Source organism: Dermacentor variabilis, unplaced genomic scaffold, assembly GCF_050947875.1.
Source record: "Dermacentor variabilis isolate Ectoservices unplaced genomic scaffold, ASM5094787v1 scaffold_13, whole genome shotgun sequence".
NCBI lineage: Eukaryota > Metazoa > Arthropoda > Arachnida > Ixodida > Ixodidae > Dermacentor > Dermacentor variabilis.
The window spans coordinates 29,736,931-29,756,091 of NW_027460291.1; the positions used below are offsets into that span (position 1 = coordinate 29,736,931).

Here is a 19,161-nt window from a genome sequence, read left to right on the forward strand (position 1 = left end):
TACTCACATGGCACAAAGCTGCCACGCATATATTAGCAACATTTGAAAGGAATGTGAACACCGGAAAGCAGAGTGAGGGAAAGGTATATAGGCAATCAGAGGCAAGCAAAGGAAAAAAAGAAATAAAAATAGAAAGGACCAGAAGACAGATAAAGCTGGGAAGTTAATGGATATACATCGACAGAAGAGGAGTTTATAAGAATTTTGGACGAAAAATATTGAATCACACGGACAGGCAATGTTAACAAGTTAAAGTCGCTCTGGTGCAGCATGATAAGCTGTGGCATTCTTTTGTTGCATTTTTTTTCCCTCGCTGTGAATTATAGAACCTCAGTGTAGAGCAGAGAATGCATGGTCTAAATGAATTTCAAGATGAGGCCACATCCATAGTGTCTAGAGGTCACTTCATATACCACATAAAAATGGTCATAAAAGATCGCCCCTTGTAAAAACCAAGGACAGGATAGGAGAGCAACGACATTAAACGGCATAAATTGTAAGCCACGTAAAAATCATTCATTTAACAGTAAAATTTTGAAACTACGTACGGGAAATACGGGGGCCATTGTTAAAAGTGATGTTGCCGAATGACTGCCACATAATGTATGTTGCAACTCGGAAATTGAGCTTGAAACCTGTTAAGAATAAACAGCGATTATGGCTTTACTTCACTTGACAATAAACATTGAATTTAAGCATTTCTTCATTTGGCCGAAGAACAAAGCGGAAGCGAAGTTGGCGCACCGTAAATGCACGCAAAATTGCCGCGCGACTGATCACTCGACGAACTTTGCGTGTATTCGCGGGCTCTTTCATGCTCGTAAAAACATTTTTATGTATTACGTATTGATGAACAGAAAGCTGTATCACGAGTTTTTAATGTTGCTCTACAATTTTCTCATTGACACTTTTAATTTAATTATATTACTGAAGTTGGCTAATTAATTAGGACTATCTCATTAGGCGGAATGAAAAAGTAACCTGAGCATCTCCAAGCGAGTGCAGACATTACCTTGGTTCTGTCCAGCTACGTGGCTTTCGCATAGTTTTAAACTCTGGCTAAAGTTAGAGCCCCCGTGTACTTATATTTAAGTGCACGTTAAAGAACCCCAGGTGGTCCAAATTTCCGGAGTCCCCCACTACGGCGTGCATCTATTCAGATCGTGGTTTTGGCACGTAAAACCACATGATTTAATTATTTTTTTTTGTAGAAGGAAGCACACTAATCCAAACGCCCTTCTTGATTGATGTCAGCTATTGGCCAATAGCAGCTGCATATGGCCATCTGCTATACGACGAAATATAGCAGCCCGAAAAGAGTGAGGAGAAGGCTTCTGTTGAAATGAGCTTTCGAGAGAAAGGCGACTTCGGGCGCTCCGCTTGCGAGCTCTACGCGGCGTGCGCGACTGCAAAATTTGGCGGAAATGTTCACAGCAGCGTAACTGCCGTGGTTGCTTTCGCATCGCGCTGCGAAGGGCGAAGTCACGGGATCGAATCCTGGCTGCAACGGCCGCATTTCGATGGGGGCGAAATGCAAAAACACCGGTCTACCGTGCATTGGGTGCACGTTAAGGAAGCCCAGGTAGTCGAAATTATTCCGGAGTCCCTCACTATGGCCTGCCTCAAAGTAAGCTCATGGTTTTGACACGTGCAGTTTCAGAATTCTTTTCCCCAGCAGCGTATGCTATCCGCCGACTCTTCTTTTCACCGAGCCTGAGGCAGGTTCAGAAATCATTTAAAACAAACTTCACATGTCGATGACAAAAGCCTGGCAATGACAAATTTCGGTAAATGGGATGGGGGTGGGGAAAGGGGGAATGCTAGGCATCGCGTAGTAGGCGCCTATAGTTGAAATTGAGAGGAAGAAGCCGGCAGGACATACAGTGCGTAAAGCAGATAACCCGTGGAGAGTAAGGGCGACAGAACGCTTGTAAACTGCAGGGAAACAATTCCGCGCCAGAAGATTAGACGTTAAGTTGAAATTATAAAATTAGTAGGCATATGCGGCGCTGTCGCCTGGCGCAAGACAGAGGAACGACGAATATGTGAACGTGGATGGGAACGTGGAATTTAATGACGGCAATGTGTCACATATGCGCCTGCTACATTTTGTTCGTTTTTTGGTGTTCGTGTTCTTTTCGGCGCGAAGGTGCATGACTGAAGCAATACGGCGCGCAAGATCTAGAAAACAGGAATGCAATGAAGTGGAACTCTCTACAAGCACTTTTGGCCAGATGACAGGGACCAATAAGAGTCTATCGGGCCTCTCGAGTGCGCAGAAAGCGACGTTTACCGAAGCCGCGTGAGATAAGCACGTGGCTAACAGTCACACGATTAAATGCACCCTTAAGATAAGGAACCTAGCTGAGGAAAGGAAATCAATAATGAGCGCTACGCCGCGTACGCGCCGACCGTGAAAGGAAATAATATTGCGCGAGATTGTGCCGAGGATTGTAGAGCGCAGCTCTTAATAGCCCGTTCCTGCGGTGAGCGGCGGCGTAATCGAGCGAACGCGCACAACAGCGGAGGACGAAATAGAAAATGTAGAACAATAGAGAAAGTCCCTCAACAAGAGCGGACACTCCCATAGAGCCTGCAGCGGCCCAATTCACTGTAGCGCACCAAGCGGATGGGATTAACTCCTTATTATTACGGTTATGGTTTAGGGCGCGCGCGTTTTGGACGCTAGTAGCGGGCCCGCGTTGCGGCGGCTGCTCTACTCGGCGCCTTTTTTTTTTTTTTTTGCTTTTGCTGCTCACTCGCGCGGTCTTAGTGCGAATCGTTAAATTAAAAGGATTGCGAACGATCTTTACAAGCCTCCATCGAATCTGTACCACATGGCATTTCATAAAGTAGACGCAAGACGCCTCGAGGAAATGTTTATTTCGCTCTAATTATGTAAATGCTCGTTCCGAAATTTTTGTGCGTTCATCCAATGTTGTGGCGCCAGGTAAGCAGCAGCAGTACTCGTACGAAGCTCCACCGAATGGCATCAGCTGAAAAAAATTACAAGCAGTGTCATTTTGGTGCTTAGACCTTATAGGAATAGCGCATGTAGAGGCTAAGCGTGCGAGAGTAGGGAATGGGCGGCACTACAAACCAAAGCAATTCGCTTCTACGTACACATGGCGTAGAAAATACCTGACTCGTCCCAAGCAATACCATGAAATATGAAACCATCTGATTTGCCAAGCATACCCCGTTCCCTGACATTATTTCCTACACTTTAAGAACACAAACACACAATCGACTGCGCGTTTCCGAAAGAGCTTGACCTCATCCGACGCGATGGTGAGCTACACACACAGAAGTGACGACAACACTGGGTCTCAGCCAGACCATGTTAGATGCTAGAAAAATTCCTTCTACTCGCACTCAAATGCGTGGGTGCAAAGCCTGTTTGTAGTCGTTCAGAAGACAGAATTTTCGAGTTCTTGATCTTTGAGCTTCTCGGCGTTATCTTTTGCGCGTTCTGCCGGCGCAAGCAGCACACTCCAGTTATATCACTCCTGCCAATCTGTCTTAACGTTTTCGCAAGGTGAGTCCCGAAAAGAAGTATGCGTTGATGCGGGGACAGAAAAATCGTCACAATATTGCCCCATTGAGATTCAGTACATGCCTAACTTACATTCTCACCACGACCGAGCTGCTTTTCGCCCACAGAGTGACAACGCCAGGTGCGGTAGGCGTACCTCAAAAGTATCCCGAAAAAGTAAGTAACGAAAGTACAATAATATTGGGAGTCAGAAAATGCGTCACGAACTTGATTTAGCAGACGCAAAACTAACTGCGTTACACGGGCGAGCTGCTTTTCGCTAACTGCGTGGCAAAGCCGGATCCGGCGAGCGTGCCTCAAATGTATCCCAAAAAGTAACGAAATTAATTATAATAATATTGGGGGACCGAGATGCGTCACGAACTTGTCCCAGTAAGATTCAGTAGACGCGAAACTAAGTGCGTTACGAAACCGGTTGTGGCGAGCCTGCCCAAAAGCTACCGAAAAAATTGAAATAATGTTTGGCCTCATAGAAAGCGTCGTAAACATCTCGCAGTACGAGCCATTAGCTCACATTAGGTACGCCAGGACGGCCAAGCTGCTTGTCGATAACGGCGTCACAAGTCTTGGTTCCGTGCCGTAGAAGGCTAAATTGCTTGAAATGCGTCACAGACTGTCAAACAATATTTCTCACCTAGCCGTAGTCCAATAGTGCAGTGGCGCCATGCCGAAGTGCACAAGGAATGCGAGAATACGCCGGGAGCCCAACAAACAGGCTACGTCCAAAAGAAACGGTCGCGTAACAGGCCAACTTCACAAACACAGCCGGCCTCGCTCGCTTCGGCGGCGTGTCTGGCGCATGAGGCATGCGTATGGAGCGTCTAGCGTGCTATTAGCTTGCTGCCAGGTAACGCAGGAAAATAAATCGCAACGTATAAATTCATTTATACGTAAAACTTTTCAGTTTAAGCGGGAAAGAATAAAAAGGAACAAAACATTGTCTATGCTAATTTCACATTCTTTTTGCATTGATGCTCGCGTCAGCTAACGGATGCGATTAACACTAAGCGTAACGTTTTTCCTGTTGCTAGTTTTTGCCGACTGTTACCTGCTGTTGAATTTGTCTGTGGTAGTAGTGCCTGGCGCACCGCACCGTGGTGCTGCACCCGACGTGTTCTACGACGATTGCTACGAGATGGTGCCAGAGTACCACGTGTCGTCTGCTCAATTCCATATTTTAATTCGGTCACTGCTTTTCATGGGCTAACAAATGTTAAACGCTAACCCTGGACGCACGACGGCCTGCATTTATCAGAAGAATCTCGAATGCTGTCCATAGTTGTATCCGTTGGCTGTTGTAACCAAAGCTTTTCGTAATCTGACAGTATGCGCGACGCGAATTGCGTAGTACTTTCCGGAAGCCACGTAGGCACCAACGATTACTCTGGAAGCTTCGACGAGTCATGTATAAAAGCCGAAGCGCTTTACCCGCAGTTGAGATTTTCGACTATCGCTGGTTCTGCTCACCGCTATCCTTGTGCTTGAGTGTTACTTGTTTCGCGACGGTTCCCTTCGTTTGCAACGGGCCACACGAGACAGATTGTCCACGCCAGCCAATAAATCGCGAAATTGAAACACCTATAAGCTGCGCTCAAATTTTGCATTAAGGAGTATCGCAATCATCGCAGAATTTTTTTTAGAAAGAGATTCCTTTGCAATTGACATGCACAAGGCAATCTAGTGAGTGAGAACTTCACTTATGTCGCGATGGCACACTGACCCAGATGGAATGATATTCTAGCAAATTTCTTTTGTAGTCTCTCAATTGCTCGTGCTCTGTGTACAATCAGCGGATCACAGGCCTATATGCCCGCTAATTAGGCTGTGGTGTGGACAATGCAAAATTATTTATTGATTAAATCCTGCAGTTTAACACCCCGAAGCTTATGTCGTCGCTCTATATGAGCGACGACATAGCGGAGGGCGGTGGTATAAATTTGGCCACTTAGGACTCTTTAAAGGGAAGCTGAAACACTTTTCGAAAAAAAAATGAGTTCTCTGCGGCATTCTACAGTTTTGAGTTCCCTGAACACGAATATCTGGTTCAAAAATGACGGAAACAAACCCAAGCGGCTGTTTTTTCATAAAAACGCGCACCAGCGCCTCAGGGCATCGCACGAACGCCGCTGTTGCCCGTGATTGGTCGGGGCCGCTGTGACGTCATTCGCGGCAGTCGCCGGTCGGCGCTGCCGTTTCAGAGCATAGCATGGCGTAGCACGCTGTTCTGTTCTGGCTTCATAGCTGAGTTGTAAGCATTATGGAACGTTCTCGCTGTCTCGGACAGCTTGTATTTTCGCCGTACATGTTCGAACCGACAGCCGATACAGAAAACGATGGCGGCAACGATGATGTTGAGTGTGCCAACAGCGAGAGCGATGTGTGCACCTTCTCGCGCGTTGGAAATCTTAGCTGGTAGGTATGTTTTTTTTTTCATGTAGCTGCACGTTCCAATGACGGGACAAAAAATGAGCTAAAGTGTCACTGAGAACATGCTGCTGGAAGAATGCCGAAGCTCTAACTTCTCATTAGATTGTAAACACGGGTGCAATTCCGCGATGTCAAGCACCTTGCCGCTGCTTGTCTAAAGTCCCGTGGTTTTTTGAGTGTTGATACACGATCGCGAACATAAGTGCCGCGTTTCAAAGCGCGCACATGCAATGCTGGGAGGTACAGTCATGGAAGTTGCTTATCTTACACATCCAGAGATGGCCAGAGGTATTATATGTGCGATATTCATACTATGGTTCGACGACTTTGCGATTGTGGCTCGATCAAGAATCGGTATGCGTGCTCCATGCTAGTGTTGACATAAAGATATTAGGCAGTTTTAGCACCGCCGTGTGGTAAACACGATAACTGCAACTGTACGTCGAATGTCACTAGGCAAGCCTATACTCCATTTCGTACCTCAGGTGCAACGCTGTAGAAGCTGCGCACGAAGTCCGGTCACCAAAATTTATTACTGCGCGCGTTCCCGTCTATGCTTCGCAGCGTGCCAGCGGCGTTTGCTCGCGCGAGCATGCACGTGAAGCTGCCGCGACGGGCTGCAATTAAAAAATGCCGAAAAGAAAATTGATTTAAAAGAACGTGTTAGCAGCCGTATAAGTACACGGATTATTTCTATGGGTAAACTCTTTTTTTTTCATTCATATTCATATATTTCATATTCATTTCATTCATATTTTTTCATTTCATTCATTTTTCATTCATTTCATTTTTTTCATTTCATATATGGAAAATTTTCTAAAAAATTGGGTCAAGAAACACCGAACTTCTTCTAAGTGCGAACGCAGCCACTGCAAGATGTATCTCAAGCCTCCACAGCGTTGCACCTGATGTTTGAAACGGAGTGTAGCAACGCTAGCAACAACGCGCTTCCGCATTTGTCGTAAGGCTATCCGGCTATCACGGAAATGGTCCGAGCACAGCACAGTTGATTTCGTCGGCCCGAACTTATCTCTCCTCACCGCACGGACCCACCTCGCTGCAAGCTTCTTGTCCTTCGGGAACCTGTGAAACACCACATCGTCTCGCCCGCCTGTGTTCGCGCAGCCGAAGGCTGCACAGAACGGAAGCATGTTGGGCGCCCTTGGCTGTAGGCACTCACGCAGCACAGAAGGAAAGAACAGTTTACGAAAATCGCAAAAGAAAACAAACGCGAGCGGCGGCGGCGGCAGATCTCTCGTAGCGTCGTTCAGTAAAGCGCAGGACGGAAAGAGGCATGCCAGCACATGCCAGCACGCCGTTCCGGCAGCTCGGTCCCCGCGAATGGCGTCACTCTCGCCGGTTCTCTCCTCTGGCAACCACCTCACCCAGCGCTCCGGGAAGCGAGGGGGGCGTGTCCGCGGGGGTGATTTAGAAAGCGATTTCCGCCCCTTATATTAACAAAACGAAGAAAAAAAATTTCGGAATCGTAAATTATTAGGTATGTTCTTCCCAATCCCAGCAATTCATGGAAATTGAAAACCGTTTCAGCTTCCCTTTAAGCCACTGGTAAATCTACGTACACGAGCGTTTTAACGCAAACATTTATGTCTCACCGATTCGACCGTGAGCGCCGAAAACGCACTGCACGGAAATCAACTTACAAACCTGCAGTTTACGTTCGCAGTACCGGGCCAGCGTTGACTGGCCGGCCGGTCAGCGCCTGATAATGGCACGAAGCGACGAGCTGAGCAAGAGTAGCGCATGCGCACAAAGTTCACTGGAAGCGCAAGTAGCGTCTGCTAGGCATGACACCACCCCTGTCGCGATTAACTGAGCTTCCCTGCTTATCGGAGACGACAAGTGCGCGTGAACAGGGGCTCGTCTTAAGATCTGGGGAAAAAAAAAAGCCCCTTTCTTAAAGAAATGATTCAACGCAACGCTACCCAGGCAAAGTATATATCTGTCACGGCGGCCGCATTTCGATGAGGGCGAAATGCGAAAACACCCGTGTACTTAGATTTAGGAGGACTTTAAAGAAGCCCAGGTGGTCCATATTTCCGGAGCCCCCCACTACGTCGTGCCTCATAATCAGAAAGTGGTTTTGGCACGTAAACCCCTTCAATTTTTTTTTATATACCTGCGCTGTATTACACGCGTCACGCAATGCATTCCCGGCCGTCACCAAGGGTAGGCTGCGGATGCAGCGCACGCCAGAAGAAGAGGCCGCCGTACGGGAACGTAGGCGCGAGCGCGGTCTTGCCCGTAAGGCCGTTCCCATGTATCGGCAATGGCATGGAGAAGCCGCGTGGGAGACGCCTGTGCAGTCGTGATGACTAGTCTTGTGACCGTCATCGTGTACATCAGACAGAACACATCTCGTTGTGACGCGGAAACGTTCCTGGCAGAAGCGATGAAGACCTTAAAGCCGCATAGCACGCCGATTCTCTTCTGCGCTGATTTTAACATCGATGTGGCGAAAGAGAACGGCAAAGGGATTGAGAGTTTCATGCTAGATCGCTACTCATTGAAACTGAAGTCGCTATAGGGACCCATGCACGACGCAATACCGTTCCAGCATTGATCTCACGTTTGCAAGCAGGCTTTGTCACGTTGCGATGGCAGAGTCTCTGATCCGCGGCCACAACGATCACAAGGCAATACTGCGCAAGTATACAGTCGTCCGTGAAAGCGAATATGTGCGTGTAATCAATGGCTAGATAATCTAAAGGATACGCAACTTAACGAAATGTGTCTTTATTCAAATTCAACGTTCAAAAAATGCAATCCTACCACATATGCATAGCATCGGATCGCTAAGCATTTCTTGGGTTCATTGCGCGGTCATTGGCTTAAGACTTTGATTTAGTTTGCACTGGGGGAAAGCTTCGCGTTCAACCATTTTTACTTCAGCGGCTTTGATTTCTTGGACGTCACCTCATAAATGCGGTTGAATGAGAAGCTGGCACGCAGCTACTCGAGGCAGTGGGAGAGGGGGATTTGACTCATGAGATCCCACGCACTCCTGAATGATTCTCCAATAACGGAACAACCAGTTGCGAGGAAACTCCACACTCACCGTGCAAACTCTCTCTCTCACGCGCACACACACACATACAAGAGAAAGAAGAAAATTTTTTGCTAAGTTTGTGAAGTTGCTTGGTGCGCGCATGGCCGGCCCACAGTTCGAAATCATTGTAAGTTTATGTTCGCTGGCTTTATATTTATAAGAAATGGACGCAAGCATGGCCCATCGTGCAAGACAGTGAACCTTCACCTAGTTGATGATACGTTGCCTAAGCTAACCATGATGAGGCCACCGAAGAGTTCAAGCCTTGTTCTTCGTTCTGCCAACTTGTATGGGCGCAAATAGCGAACTTTCCCAATTAAATGTCGAACATTTCCTAATGTTTACACAAGGTGAGACAAAAAGAATGCGTTGAGTCAGTATAGTAAGATGACTCTTGGGACTTGATACTTGCATGCAATGCAGCTAATACCTGCGCTTCCGGTCAGCTTCTGAGGTCGTCAATGACAACTGCTTTCAATTCTCTGCAGCAGCATAACCGTGGCAGAAAGTAATGGCACGCGCGTTGAGTGCTGTGTTTGTTGAAGGAACCGACTACAACACCTGAGCACCGCACGTCGTTTGTGCAACCGAAAAGAGATTGCTGAAATAAAAAAAACGGCGTTTCCCATGGCGTGAAGACCGCGAAATGCTACCAGAATCTGACACAACCCGATCACCACAAGCAAACGAAGACCACTTACCCGAAGCGCGGGAGCCGAAGTTCGCCGCATCAACGATGATGATGATGAAAAACTTTATTTATTCCTCTTTAAAGGGAAGGCGGCAATGGAATAGAGGGTGGGGGAGGAACTACTTGAAGTAGGCCTCCTTTATCATCTCAGCCCACTCCAGGATGGCCTCCTGAAGATCGGGCCTGAAGCTGCGCAAGGCAGCGTCCCACTGCTCCTCACTAGATATTAATTGCTTGAGGAAAGGGGGTGCTTAGGGCACCCCCACATGATGTGCTTTAAGTCTGCTTTGGGAGAGACACAGAATTTACAAGAGGGAGAAAGGTAAATGGCGGGATAAATGCGGTGGAGGAGGTAAGGGGACGGAAAGGTGCGAGTCTGCAGCTGTCGCCACAGAACTTCACGCCTGCGCGTGGATTTGCCCATAAGTGGCGGAAAGGTTAAGCGGTCTAATCGGTAGTGTGTGCAGATGTCGTGGTAAGTAATAAGTCGTTCGCGCGCTGTAAACGGCGCCTCCTGCGTGGCGAGGTCCGACACATCTGATACCTGAGCCCGCACTGTAAATCCTTAGGCACTGGCATGAGCCGCCTCATTTCCTGCAAGTCCGCATGCGCGGGAGTCCAGATTAATGCCACAGTTTGATTGAAAGGATGGGCCAAGAGGAGAGAAATGGCTGGCTTAGAGCCTCTACCCGCTCCGAAGATATGTATGGCTGGTTTGGAGTCGCTAACGCTAAATGATGAATTTCGACTTGTGAGGGCCAGGGCTATGGCCGCTTCCTCCGCCTACTCCGAGGAAGAGCTAAGAATGGAGGCGGCCCCAGCGGCCTGGCCGTGAGAGTTAATCACTGATATTGCGTAATGATTTCTGTTCTCATATTCGGCGGCATCAACATAGAGCACGTCTTTTGAGGTAGAGAACTGTTTTTGGAGAACCGTTGCTCACTGCCTCCTGCGCTCTTTGTGGTGCACAGGGTGCATGTTTTTTAGGAAGTGGGGGGATGCAGATGTTCTCGTGTATGTGATGTGGAATGGTGTATTTACTCTTGATGATGGGTGCCGGAGTGATAGAAACAGTTTGTAGAATGTGTCGACCTGTTGCGGTGTTAGAAAGTCTGATATATTGGGATGTGAGGTGGGCTTCTGTGAGTTCAGTAAGCGTGTTGAAAGTTCCAGTAAGCATGAGCCTTTCAGTGGAGGTACGTATGGGGACGCCCAGAGCGAATTTTTATATTTTGCGTAAAAGAGTGTCAGTCTTATACGATTCTGATTTAAGGAAATGTAGATATGGTGAGGCGAATGTAATCTTACTGATAACGAAGGCCTGAATCAAGCGGAGAAATTTGGCCCCCTTTAGTCCGCCATTTTTATTGGAGACTCGCCCTAGAAGGCGCAGGGTGTGATCGACTGTGGTGTGGAGTGTATGTAGGGTATATGTGTTGAGCTGGTTGCTTAGAATGTGCAAACCGAGCACCCGGAGCCTGTCCACTCTAGTAACGGGGATGTGGTTTGGGATGACCTGTATACTAGACATGTGTTTTCCAGCCCGCCCGGTGGGATGGCAGAAGTGGCTCGGATTTTTGAGGGGAGCATGTGAGATTCATAGCCCCGGCATGAGCCACGACGGCGTCTGCTGCGTCTGCTCCAAAGAGTGATGTCATCGGCGTAGAGTGAAAACTTGAGATTGGGAATAGACCGCAATGCTTGCGCCATCGGCATCATAGAAAGATAAAAAAGAAAAGGGGACAGCACTGAGCCTTGGGGCGTGCCGTAGCTACCTAAAGCGTACGAAAGGGATTGCTCTGTGCCTATATGTATCGTTGCGGTACGGTTGGATAATGAGGTACATATGTAGTCATATGTCTTTCCGCCAACCCCATTGAGATTAAGCTCTCGGAGGATGGCGGAATGTGAAACGTAATTGAAGGCTCCGTGGAGGTCCAGACTGAGAATTGCTTGCGTATCTAGACTGCTATTGGGTGTAATGATGTCATGCTTCATTCGAAGCATGATATCTTGGCATGAGAGACATTTTCGAAAACCTATCATTTCTGATGGATAAAGATTGTTGTCTTCCATGTATTTACTGAGTCGGTTGAGGATTAACGTGTTCGAGTGTTTTACCTAGACAAGAGGTTAGTGATATAGGCCTGAGATTAGAAGTGTTGAGTGGTTTGTTTGGCTTTGGGATAATAATTACCCTGGCATCTTTCCACGAACTAGGGAGGGTGCCAGTGTCAAATCAGTGATTGAAGTACGCCGTGATGGCTGTGACAGAGTTGTCATCTAGATTGCGGAGTATTTTATTGTTAATAAGGTCGGGGCCTGGTGCTGACATTGTGCGCTGGGTAGCGAGGGCATGGCAAACTTCTGCTTCCGTGATAGCGGCGCTAAGTAGCTCGTTGGGTTCGCCAGTATATTTTGGCATGTCATACTTCTGAGCGGGAGGCAGATCTTTATGGCGGAGGTCGTCGAAGAAGCCGTTGAGATTGTTTTCGTGTGCATGTAGCAGTTTGTTTAAGCTATGGTTGTGGTTTGTGCACAATGTGGTAGGGTCTAATAAGTGTCGCAAGAGTTGCCATGTGCGCTTGTTATCGAGGTTTTCATGCATGCTTTCACGTACCTGGCCCCATTGTTGGCTGGCTAGTTGTGTGGCGTGCTCCAGGATGTGGAGGTCTCATTTGGCAATTCTGAGTCTTAGTTTTTGGTTGAACTGTTGCCTCTTCCACCGTTTGAGAAGAGACTGTTTGGCTTCCCACATGTGTAGAAGCTTGGAATCAACCGTAGTGAGAGCGGTTTCGGGGGGCAGAGTGGTAGTGTGCGTCTGGGGCGTCGGAGTGTAGTTGCTGAACCCATTCTGAAATGTCTTGAATGTTTGTGGGAGCTGATATCTGGTGGGCCTCTCGAAAATTGTCCCATTTGGTAAGGCTGAGGCGTTTGGGTGCAAAGAGTTTGTGTTTGAATTGTAGTGTGGTGGTAATGATGTAATGGTCGCTACCGAGGTTAACTTTTTAACGCATCAACGAAAACTCGTCGCCAGCGCCAAGAAAGCAGTCGAAGCCATAGGGTTCCTGGACTAAAGAGCAATCTCGCCTTAAGATGGTATCGGGCCTCGCTCGAGACACTATTTTGATCAATAAACACTTATTTCTCTCTCACTTTGTAGAATCAAAACAATGAATTCATAGCAGCCTAAAGGCCAGTTATTCCTTTTGAAAAAGTGCGAGTTAATGTAGATATGTTGGTTCCTCTGTGTGCTTACTGTGATAGTGTAGCCACTTTGCAATATTCGCAGTAGTCCTCAAGCAGTAGCATTCGCAAGAATCCCGCTTGCCTCAGTCTGTCTTCCCCGAGACTCGTAAATGTGTTATCCCTTATACTGGGACAAGAAGCAACATTTCACAAATGCCAACAGCGAAGTCTTGAATGAAATAGCAGGTACTATTCTATTCGTTTTCAAAACATGAAATAATCGCACAACCCTATGCAGAGCTCGTATTATATTTGTTGTAATTATAGAGCTACTGGTTGCAGTCTTAATATGAGCTTATCAGTTTCTCCTCTAGATTTGTATCATTAATACTTAATGGTTCTTCAGTATACACCAAAATACTACAAATAGAGATCACATGTAAAAGAGCAGGGGTTTGCAAGATATAGAAGCTCCATATACATGAACATGCCTGTTGCTCATCATGAATGCTTACTTTTACTTACATTTAAGTGTTTTGCTGCACAGCACTTCAAAATGCATTGAGGGGGCCCGGCGAAAGCGCTGCGGGCAAGGTGCTCAATATGCTACGCCTTTTCCTGGTGCAGGTCCTGCTGCTGTCAAGTACGCATGCACCTTCGTAGACTATCGCCGAGCTTCATCAAGTTTCAACAGAAGAATTCGTCCCCAAAGATAGTACATCTGGCAGCGCCGTCACCGTGGGGACGCCACAGGTACATGGATATCAGACGTCACAGACCGTGACGTCATCAGCCCTTGACCCTATAAATCCGGCACCACACTCGTCCGTCTTCAGTGGGCAAAGCGAAAGCGCTGCGGGCAAGGTGCTCAAAATGCTACGTCTTTTCCTAGTACAGGTTAGTTATGTGTGCACCATACGATCTGACGATAGGTTTCTTGTTCTCCTGCCATGCCCACGCACATGTCTAGGCTGTGCCTATAGGTGCTATTGCTCATGTATGCTGCTTGTTTGTGGAGATATAAAAATGAATTGAGGCCCAACAGTTGATGAAATGTTTCAGACACTCATTGAGGGGCAGAAAGACATTAGGTCTCGATTAGAGGCACCAGAAAGGGCACTGGGGAACTTTGCTGATCACTTGAATAACACAGAGGCAAACATAAAAGATCTGCAGATGAAAACAGATGCGATTGACAACATAAGCATAGCTTTGAATGGTGTGCAGGATGCACTTACAGGGCATCAGGCCAGACTCGAAGATTTAGAAGATAGAAGTCGGAGGTGAAATTTATTTGTTTTTGGCGTAAAGGAAGATCATATTGAATCAGAGTCGGACTTGCGCAGAAAAGTTATCAATGATCTCTTTTCTGGTAAATTGGGAGTGCAGTGTTCATATGTAGCTCGAATCCATAGACTGGGGAAAAGTTCTTCTAATCGCCCTGTCATAATGTACTTTCAGGACTATAGGGAAAAGCAAGCAGTCTGGAGCAATGTATCTAAACTAAAGGGGAAAAACGTTAGAATCGATAATGACTACTGCGTTATTCGCAGACGACTGTGTTGTGTTTAAACAAATTTCTTCAGAACATGACCACAGCTCTGTACAAAAAGCAGGTTTTGCCATTGAAGAATGGTGTCTGAAATGGGCTATGGAACCTAATAGTGAAAAAAAAACTGTTCTCTTACGTATAACTAGAAAAAAGTCGCCCAGTTTGCTTCCTCACTTTCTTTGCGGCAACATGATTTTGGAAGTTGTGAAATATAAATATTTAGGTATAACACTTGACAATAAGTTAAAATGGTCGGCTCACATTACTAATATTTCTACAGCTGCATTTCGAAAGCAATGGGTTTTCATAGAAAGCTAGAAACTGCCCCTACACACATAAAAAATTGGCCTACGGAACTTGTGTGCGGTGTTTATTTGAATATGTTTTAGTAGTGCGGGACCCATACACGGAAAAAGATATAATGATCCTTGAAAAAGTCATTAGGAAAGCGGTTAGTTTTATATACGGAAAATACAAAAGGGAAGACTCTCCCTCGCAGTTAATGATCTCAAATAACATTCATACACTAGAAACCCGCAGAAAGATTAATAGATTGAAATTCTTGTTCAATAGTTTAACAGAAAAAAATAAGCTCCAGCTTTCAGGGTGCATTAAGCGTCCTCTAGTGAGAAGGAATCGGAGCGTTCATGAGTATTCACTTGCTCCCTTCTTCGCCAAAACTAACAGTTGTAAATACAGTTTTTCCCTAGAACAGTGCAAGATTGGAATTCATTACCGGCATCTGTTATTTCCTCACAAAATCTTTAAGATGCGTTACATCGTCTACTGACCTGATAATATGTATCTTTTGAATCCGTGTGCTGCTAATATTGTATAATTTTATTCTTTTGGTATCCGTGTGCTGCTAATATTGTACAATTTTATTCTTTTGGTTTATTCTTTTGATATGCGTGGCTGCTAATATTGTATAAATTTTATTCTCTTGGTTATGTAAAAATGTAAATTCATTCCTGCTTGGGCCAAGCAATGGCCTGCAGTATTCCGAAATAAAAAAAAATAAATAATAATCTTGTTTACCTCGAAGGCTGAAGTACCAAACGCTTACTTCATTGTCAAATTTGACCAGTCATTGAAAATCACTGTATGAGTGAGAAAACTGTCCAAATCATTATGTACACGTGATAGAAAATGTAGTCTCGCCTAATGTGTTGCCCTTCTACTAGGATGCGGGTACTCGCATGCCATCATTCTCGAAATATATATGGTCGGTTCGTTGTGGCCTAAGTGCAGACCATATTCATAACCATCCCGACTATGAATCGACTGGGCACACGTCTAGACACGGAATAAAACAAATTGACTCAACTAAATTGATATCAAGGACTAATCACTCACAAATATTTAAATTAACCACAAGGCTCTACAGATGGGACCAGGCCACCGCTGCAGAGTTGTAGCACTCCTTTAAGTAGAAGCACCCGTAGAGTTTCACAGACGCGCACGAATGCCTTTAAGAATGCACGCTGCGAGTTTAATATTTACCAAAATGTAGCCAGGAATAGGCACTGTGCATTCGAGCTCGCATCGTTAGGTTCGAGCCTGGCGTGAAGTGCAGGTTTCTGCGGGGCCTATAGCGGCTGTCGTTGTTTGCGTATCATTTATTGGCGCTCGTTGAAAATCGCTTTGTGATAATGGATGTCTCTGTTACGCTTAAGATATCGTGTTTTGTGGTCCTCACAGGAGGCACCTCAAGGATGATTCAACGAATGGCCAAAGCCAGTGACGTAGTGGTCGGAAAATACGCGCTATGGATGGTAAATATCTCGCAAGAGGCAGGGTCAGTTTATGTAATAATTTTTAACGTTGGGGACAACCGTCTGTGCTAAAGGATCCATGACGCTAGCAATAAAGAAGACTAAAAGCGTACGGCATTACTTTTTGAAGAAAAGTAAGCGCATTTGGTATAGTGGAGAAGCGTATCCCAAAAAGACGATAACAAAAAACACAGTGTACAGCATTGATCTGTACTATGCCCTGCCCCTTGAAGTAGAGATCGGTGGTGTGCAGGGCGAGCTCGAAGTTTTTATCTTTCTGCTACGATTTTGCGTCCTTCGCTACAAACCATTTGAGATTTGAGTTTTGGACGCTTTCCTTGCCCAGCGTGGAGTGCCGACCTGTTGGAAGACGCCTGGGTAATATTCTGTTTTAACTTCGGTATTGCTCCAACTTTCAAGAACACAACTGCCTAAAGTACTTCTGTTACGCCTGGTACTTATTGTTCGCAGTGAGTTCAACATATGGACGGCGTGCAGGGCGGCAATCGTACTACATGCACATATGGGGCTCGTGATAGTCGCAGACAAGTAAATCTGATCATAGGTTACAACATTTACTTCGTGAATGCTTGACGCACTTACGCCGAGCAGCCACGACGAAAAGAGCGGTAATGAGTACATCAGTCAAACAAAGAAAGAATGGCTGCAATTTTTGACCAATATTCGCAAAACAATTTCTACGGAAGTACTACTCTAAGAGCAAGTGATGAATAATCTTGATACGGAAGTATCACTCCAAGAAAAAGTGAATAATCTTGATACGCAACCTACTATTAACAAAGCTAACTTGCTGATGAGAAACAGTTGTTAGGAACGAACATCTTATCGTGAATAAAGCACGCATTTCAGGCGCACACAACTTCCTCCTTTCGGTTCCTAATTTATTTATTTCGCCAAAGCAACCACGCATTGACTACAAAAGTGAAGGCTTTTGTGTGGACTAGTGTCGCATTTCGCCCCCTAATTTTTCACGTCCAACACCGAATGCAACCGGTCTCAAACAAAACACACGGCCACTGCCATTTCACGCGCCTTCACGTCCCTCCATCTCCTTTGGCCAGAGCAACTCGGCGCCCGAACCAGCCAATTTGCGTGCGAACTTGCTCTGCAGCCTTTCGTTCTGATCCTCGGTGAGGTAGTTGCGCCAGTCTCCCACGCGACCGCGGCGTATGAAAGCCGGCATGTTTTCCGGTCTGGTGCTGGCCCACTGCTCGGGACGCTGCGCCTTCATTGTGTCGAAGCTCGCTGCGGCCACAAGAGAACCCAAGTCGGGAGCCTTCCAGTCGGCGGGGAAGCACGGCCTGACGTGTTCAACGAGCCTACCGACCTCTTGCAGGGTTTTTTCCATTAGGTCTTCATAAGTCAGTAGAAGCACGTTCTCCTTGCTCCGATGGTGCCAAAGTGACAGCAGGTGGTCGTGGTAGTCGGCGGAGTCCACTTGGCCTTCCAGGAAAGCCTCGAAGAAATCGTCGAAGCTACCGTCCGTGAAGTGATAGTACTTTTCGAAGCCCCGTACGTGGTGGTACAGAGACACGCAAACGTCCTTTGGATTTCGCACCACACATACGTAACGGGGCTCGGCACGCCACGGCATCACATCGAACGATAGATGGGTCTTGATGGGCCTAGGCGACTTCTCCAGGGTTCCGATGCGGTTGAGGCCCCCCTTCTCGAGGAAGGGAGCGAAGCTGTCCAGTCGGCTTCCCGGAGGCACGGGTTTCATGTCATGGACGAGCAGGTACAGCATGTACTGGACCCAAGTGGTGCCTGACTTCGGGTACGTCATCAGCAGTATGTCGTCGCAGCGTGGTTGGTAGCTGCAGGCACCTTCGAACTCTGACCACTCAAATCCGTCCCGGGGAAAGACCCAGCCCGTAGCTTCGTGACGTTTGTAGGTCGGTCGTCGAGTCTCCATGATATGCAGAAGAGTGAGTCCTTTCCTTGGTCGGTGCCTTTTTCTTTAGGAAAACTACGCACGACCTCGTCGCCGCGCGCCAACTAAAGCCGGCACTTCCCGGTCTGTCTCGACAGCCTCGCGACAAGCCAGACAAGCGGATCAGAGCGGACGCGGTCTCTAATTGCGGCAATGAAGATACTTCCCACTGGTTGCACAGTGCGCGAAACCGGAGAGCGCGAGGGGCGTTGCTAGCCGCCCCAGCCAACGCCTAAACACTCGAATAGGCGGTTTGTGATAACACAGCGTCAAGCGCCACCTGTTAGCTTTGGGGAAAAGCTGCGGACGCAATCGTTGTCTCCTTGTCGCTAGAGGTCTCCGCGCATTGTCTGCTCAAACTAGCAAAATATACGGCATGCTGCCCTTCACCAGATGTTTAACGCCCTGCGGCTGATTCCAGAGTCATGTGATAGCTCGTGTTGCAATGAGCGCATGACCGTACCAAGAAAAAAAAAAGGTTTGCCTCTAGACACGATACACGCCATAACGTAATGCGGCGGCAAGCACATAAAATAGGATGTGGGAGTGTGGGGTTTATCCGTCGTTAGAGATAAGGCGCGCTACCGCTAAGAGTTGCCTCCAAGCCGCCAGTCCAAATACCGCATTGTTGGATCAGCGTTCATAATTCGGTCGAAGAGCCACTTCGACAGTACGTTTTATTGAATGGCAGCGGATGCCAAGGCCTGCGAACCGATGCTTTTGTCGATATTCGCCTTAGTTTGAAACATAAGAAATATTTGCTCTAATGACAGCGCTTCCGGTTTAAGTTTCAGTGATGTGTATCTAGCAGCAGTAATATTCGCGCAATGCGAAACTTTCTACTGGGCCGATACAATACCGTGCGTCTCTTATGTGACGCATTTTAATGATGTCGTAATAAACTGACCAAGGCTATCTATCGCTGTGACGATATAGCATAACTCATAATA

At 46.9% G+C, this 19,161-nt stretch overlaps 1 protein-coding gene across 1 annotated transcript; it reads right to left on the reverse strand.

Moving 5' to 3' along the window:
* Positions 1–17,134: 17,134 nt before the first annotated feature.
* LOC142566853 (sulfotransferase ssu-1-like) lies at positions 17,135–18,459 on the reverse strand. The gene has a single exon (XM_075677754.1). The coding sequence runs from the start codon at positions 18,191–18,193 to the stop codon at positions 17,303–17,305; it is 891 nt and encodes a 296-aa protein (XP_075533869.1). The 5' UTR covers positions 18,194–18,459; the 3' UTR covers positions 17,135–17,302.
* Positions 18,460–19,161: the final 702 nt, after the last annotated feature.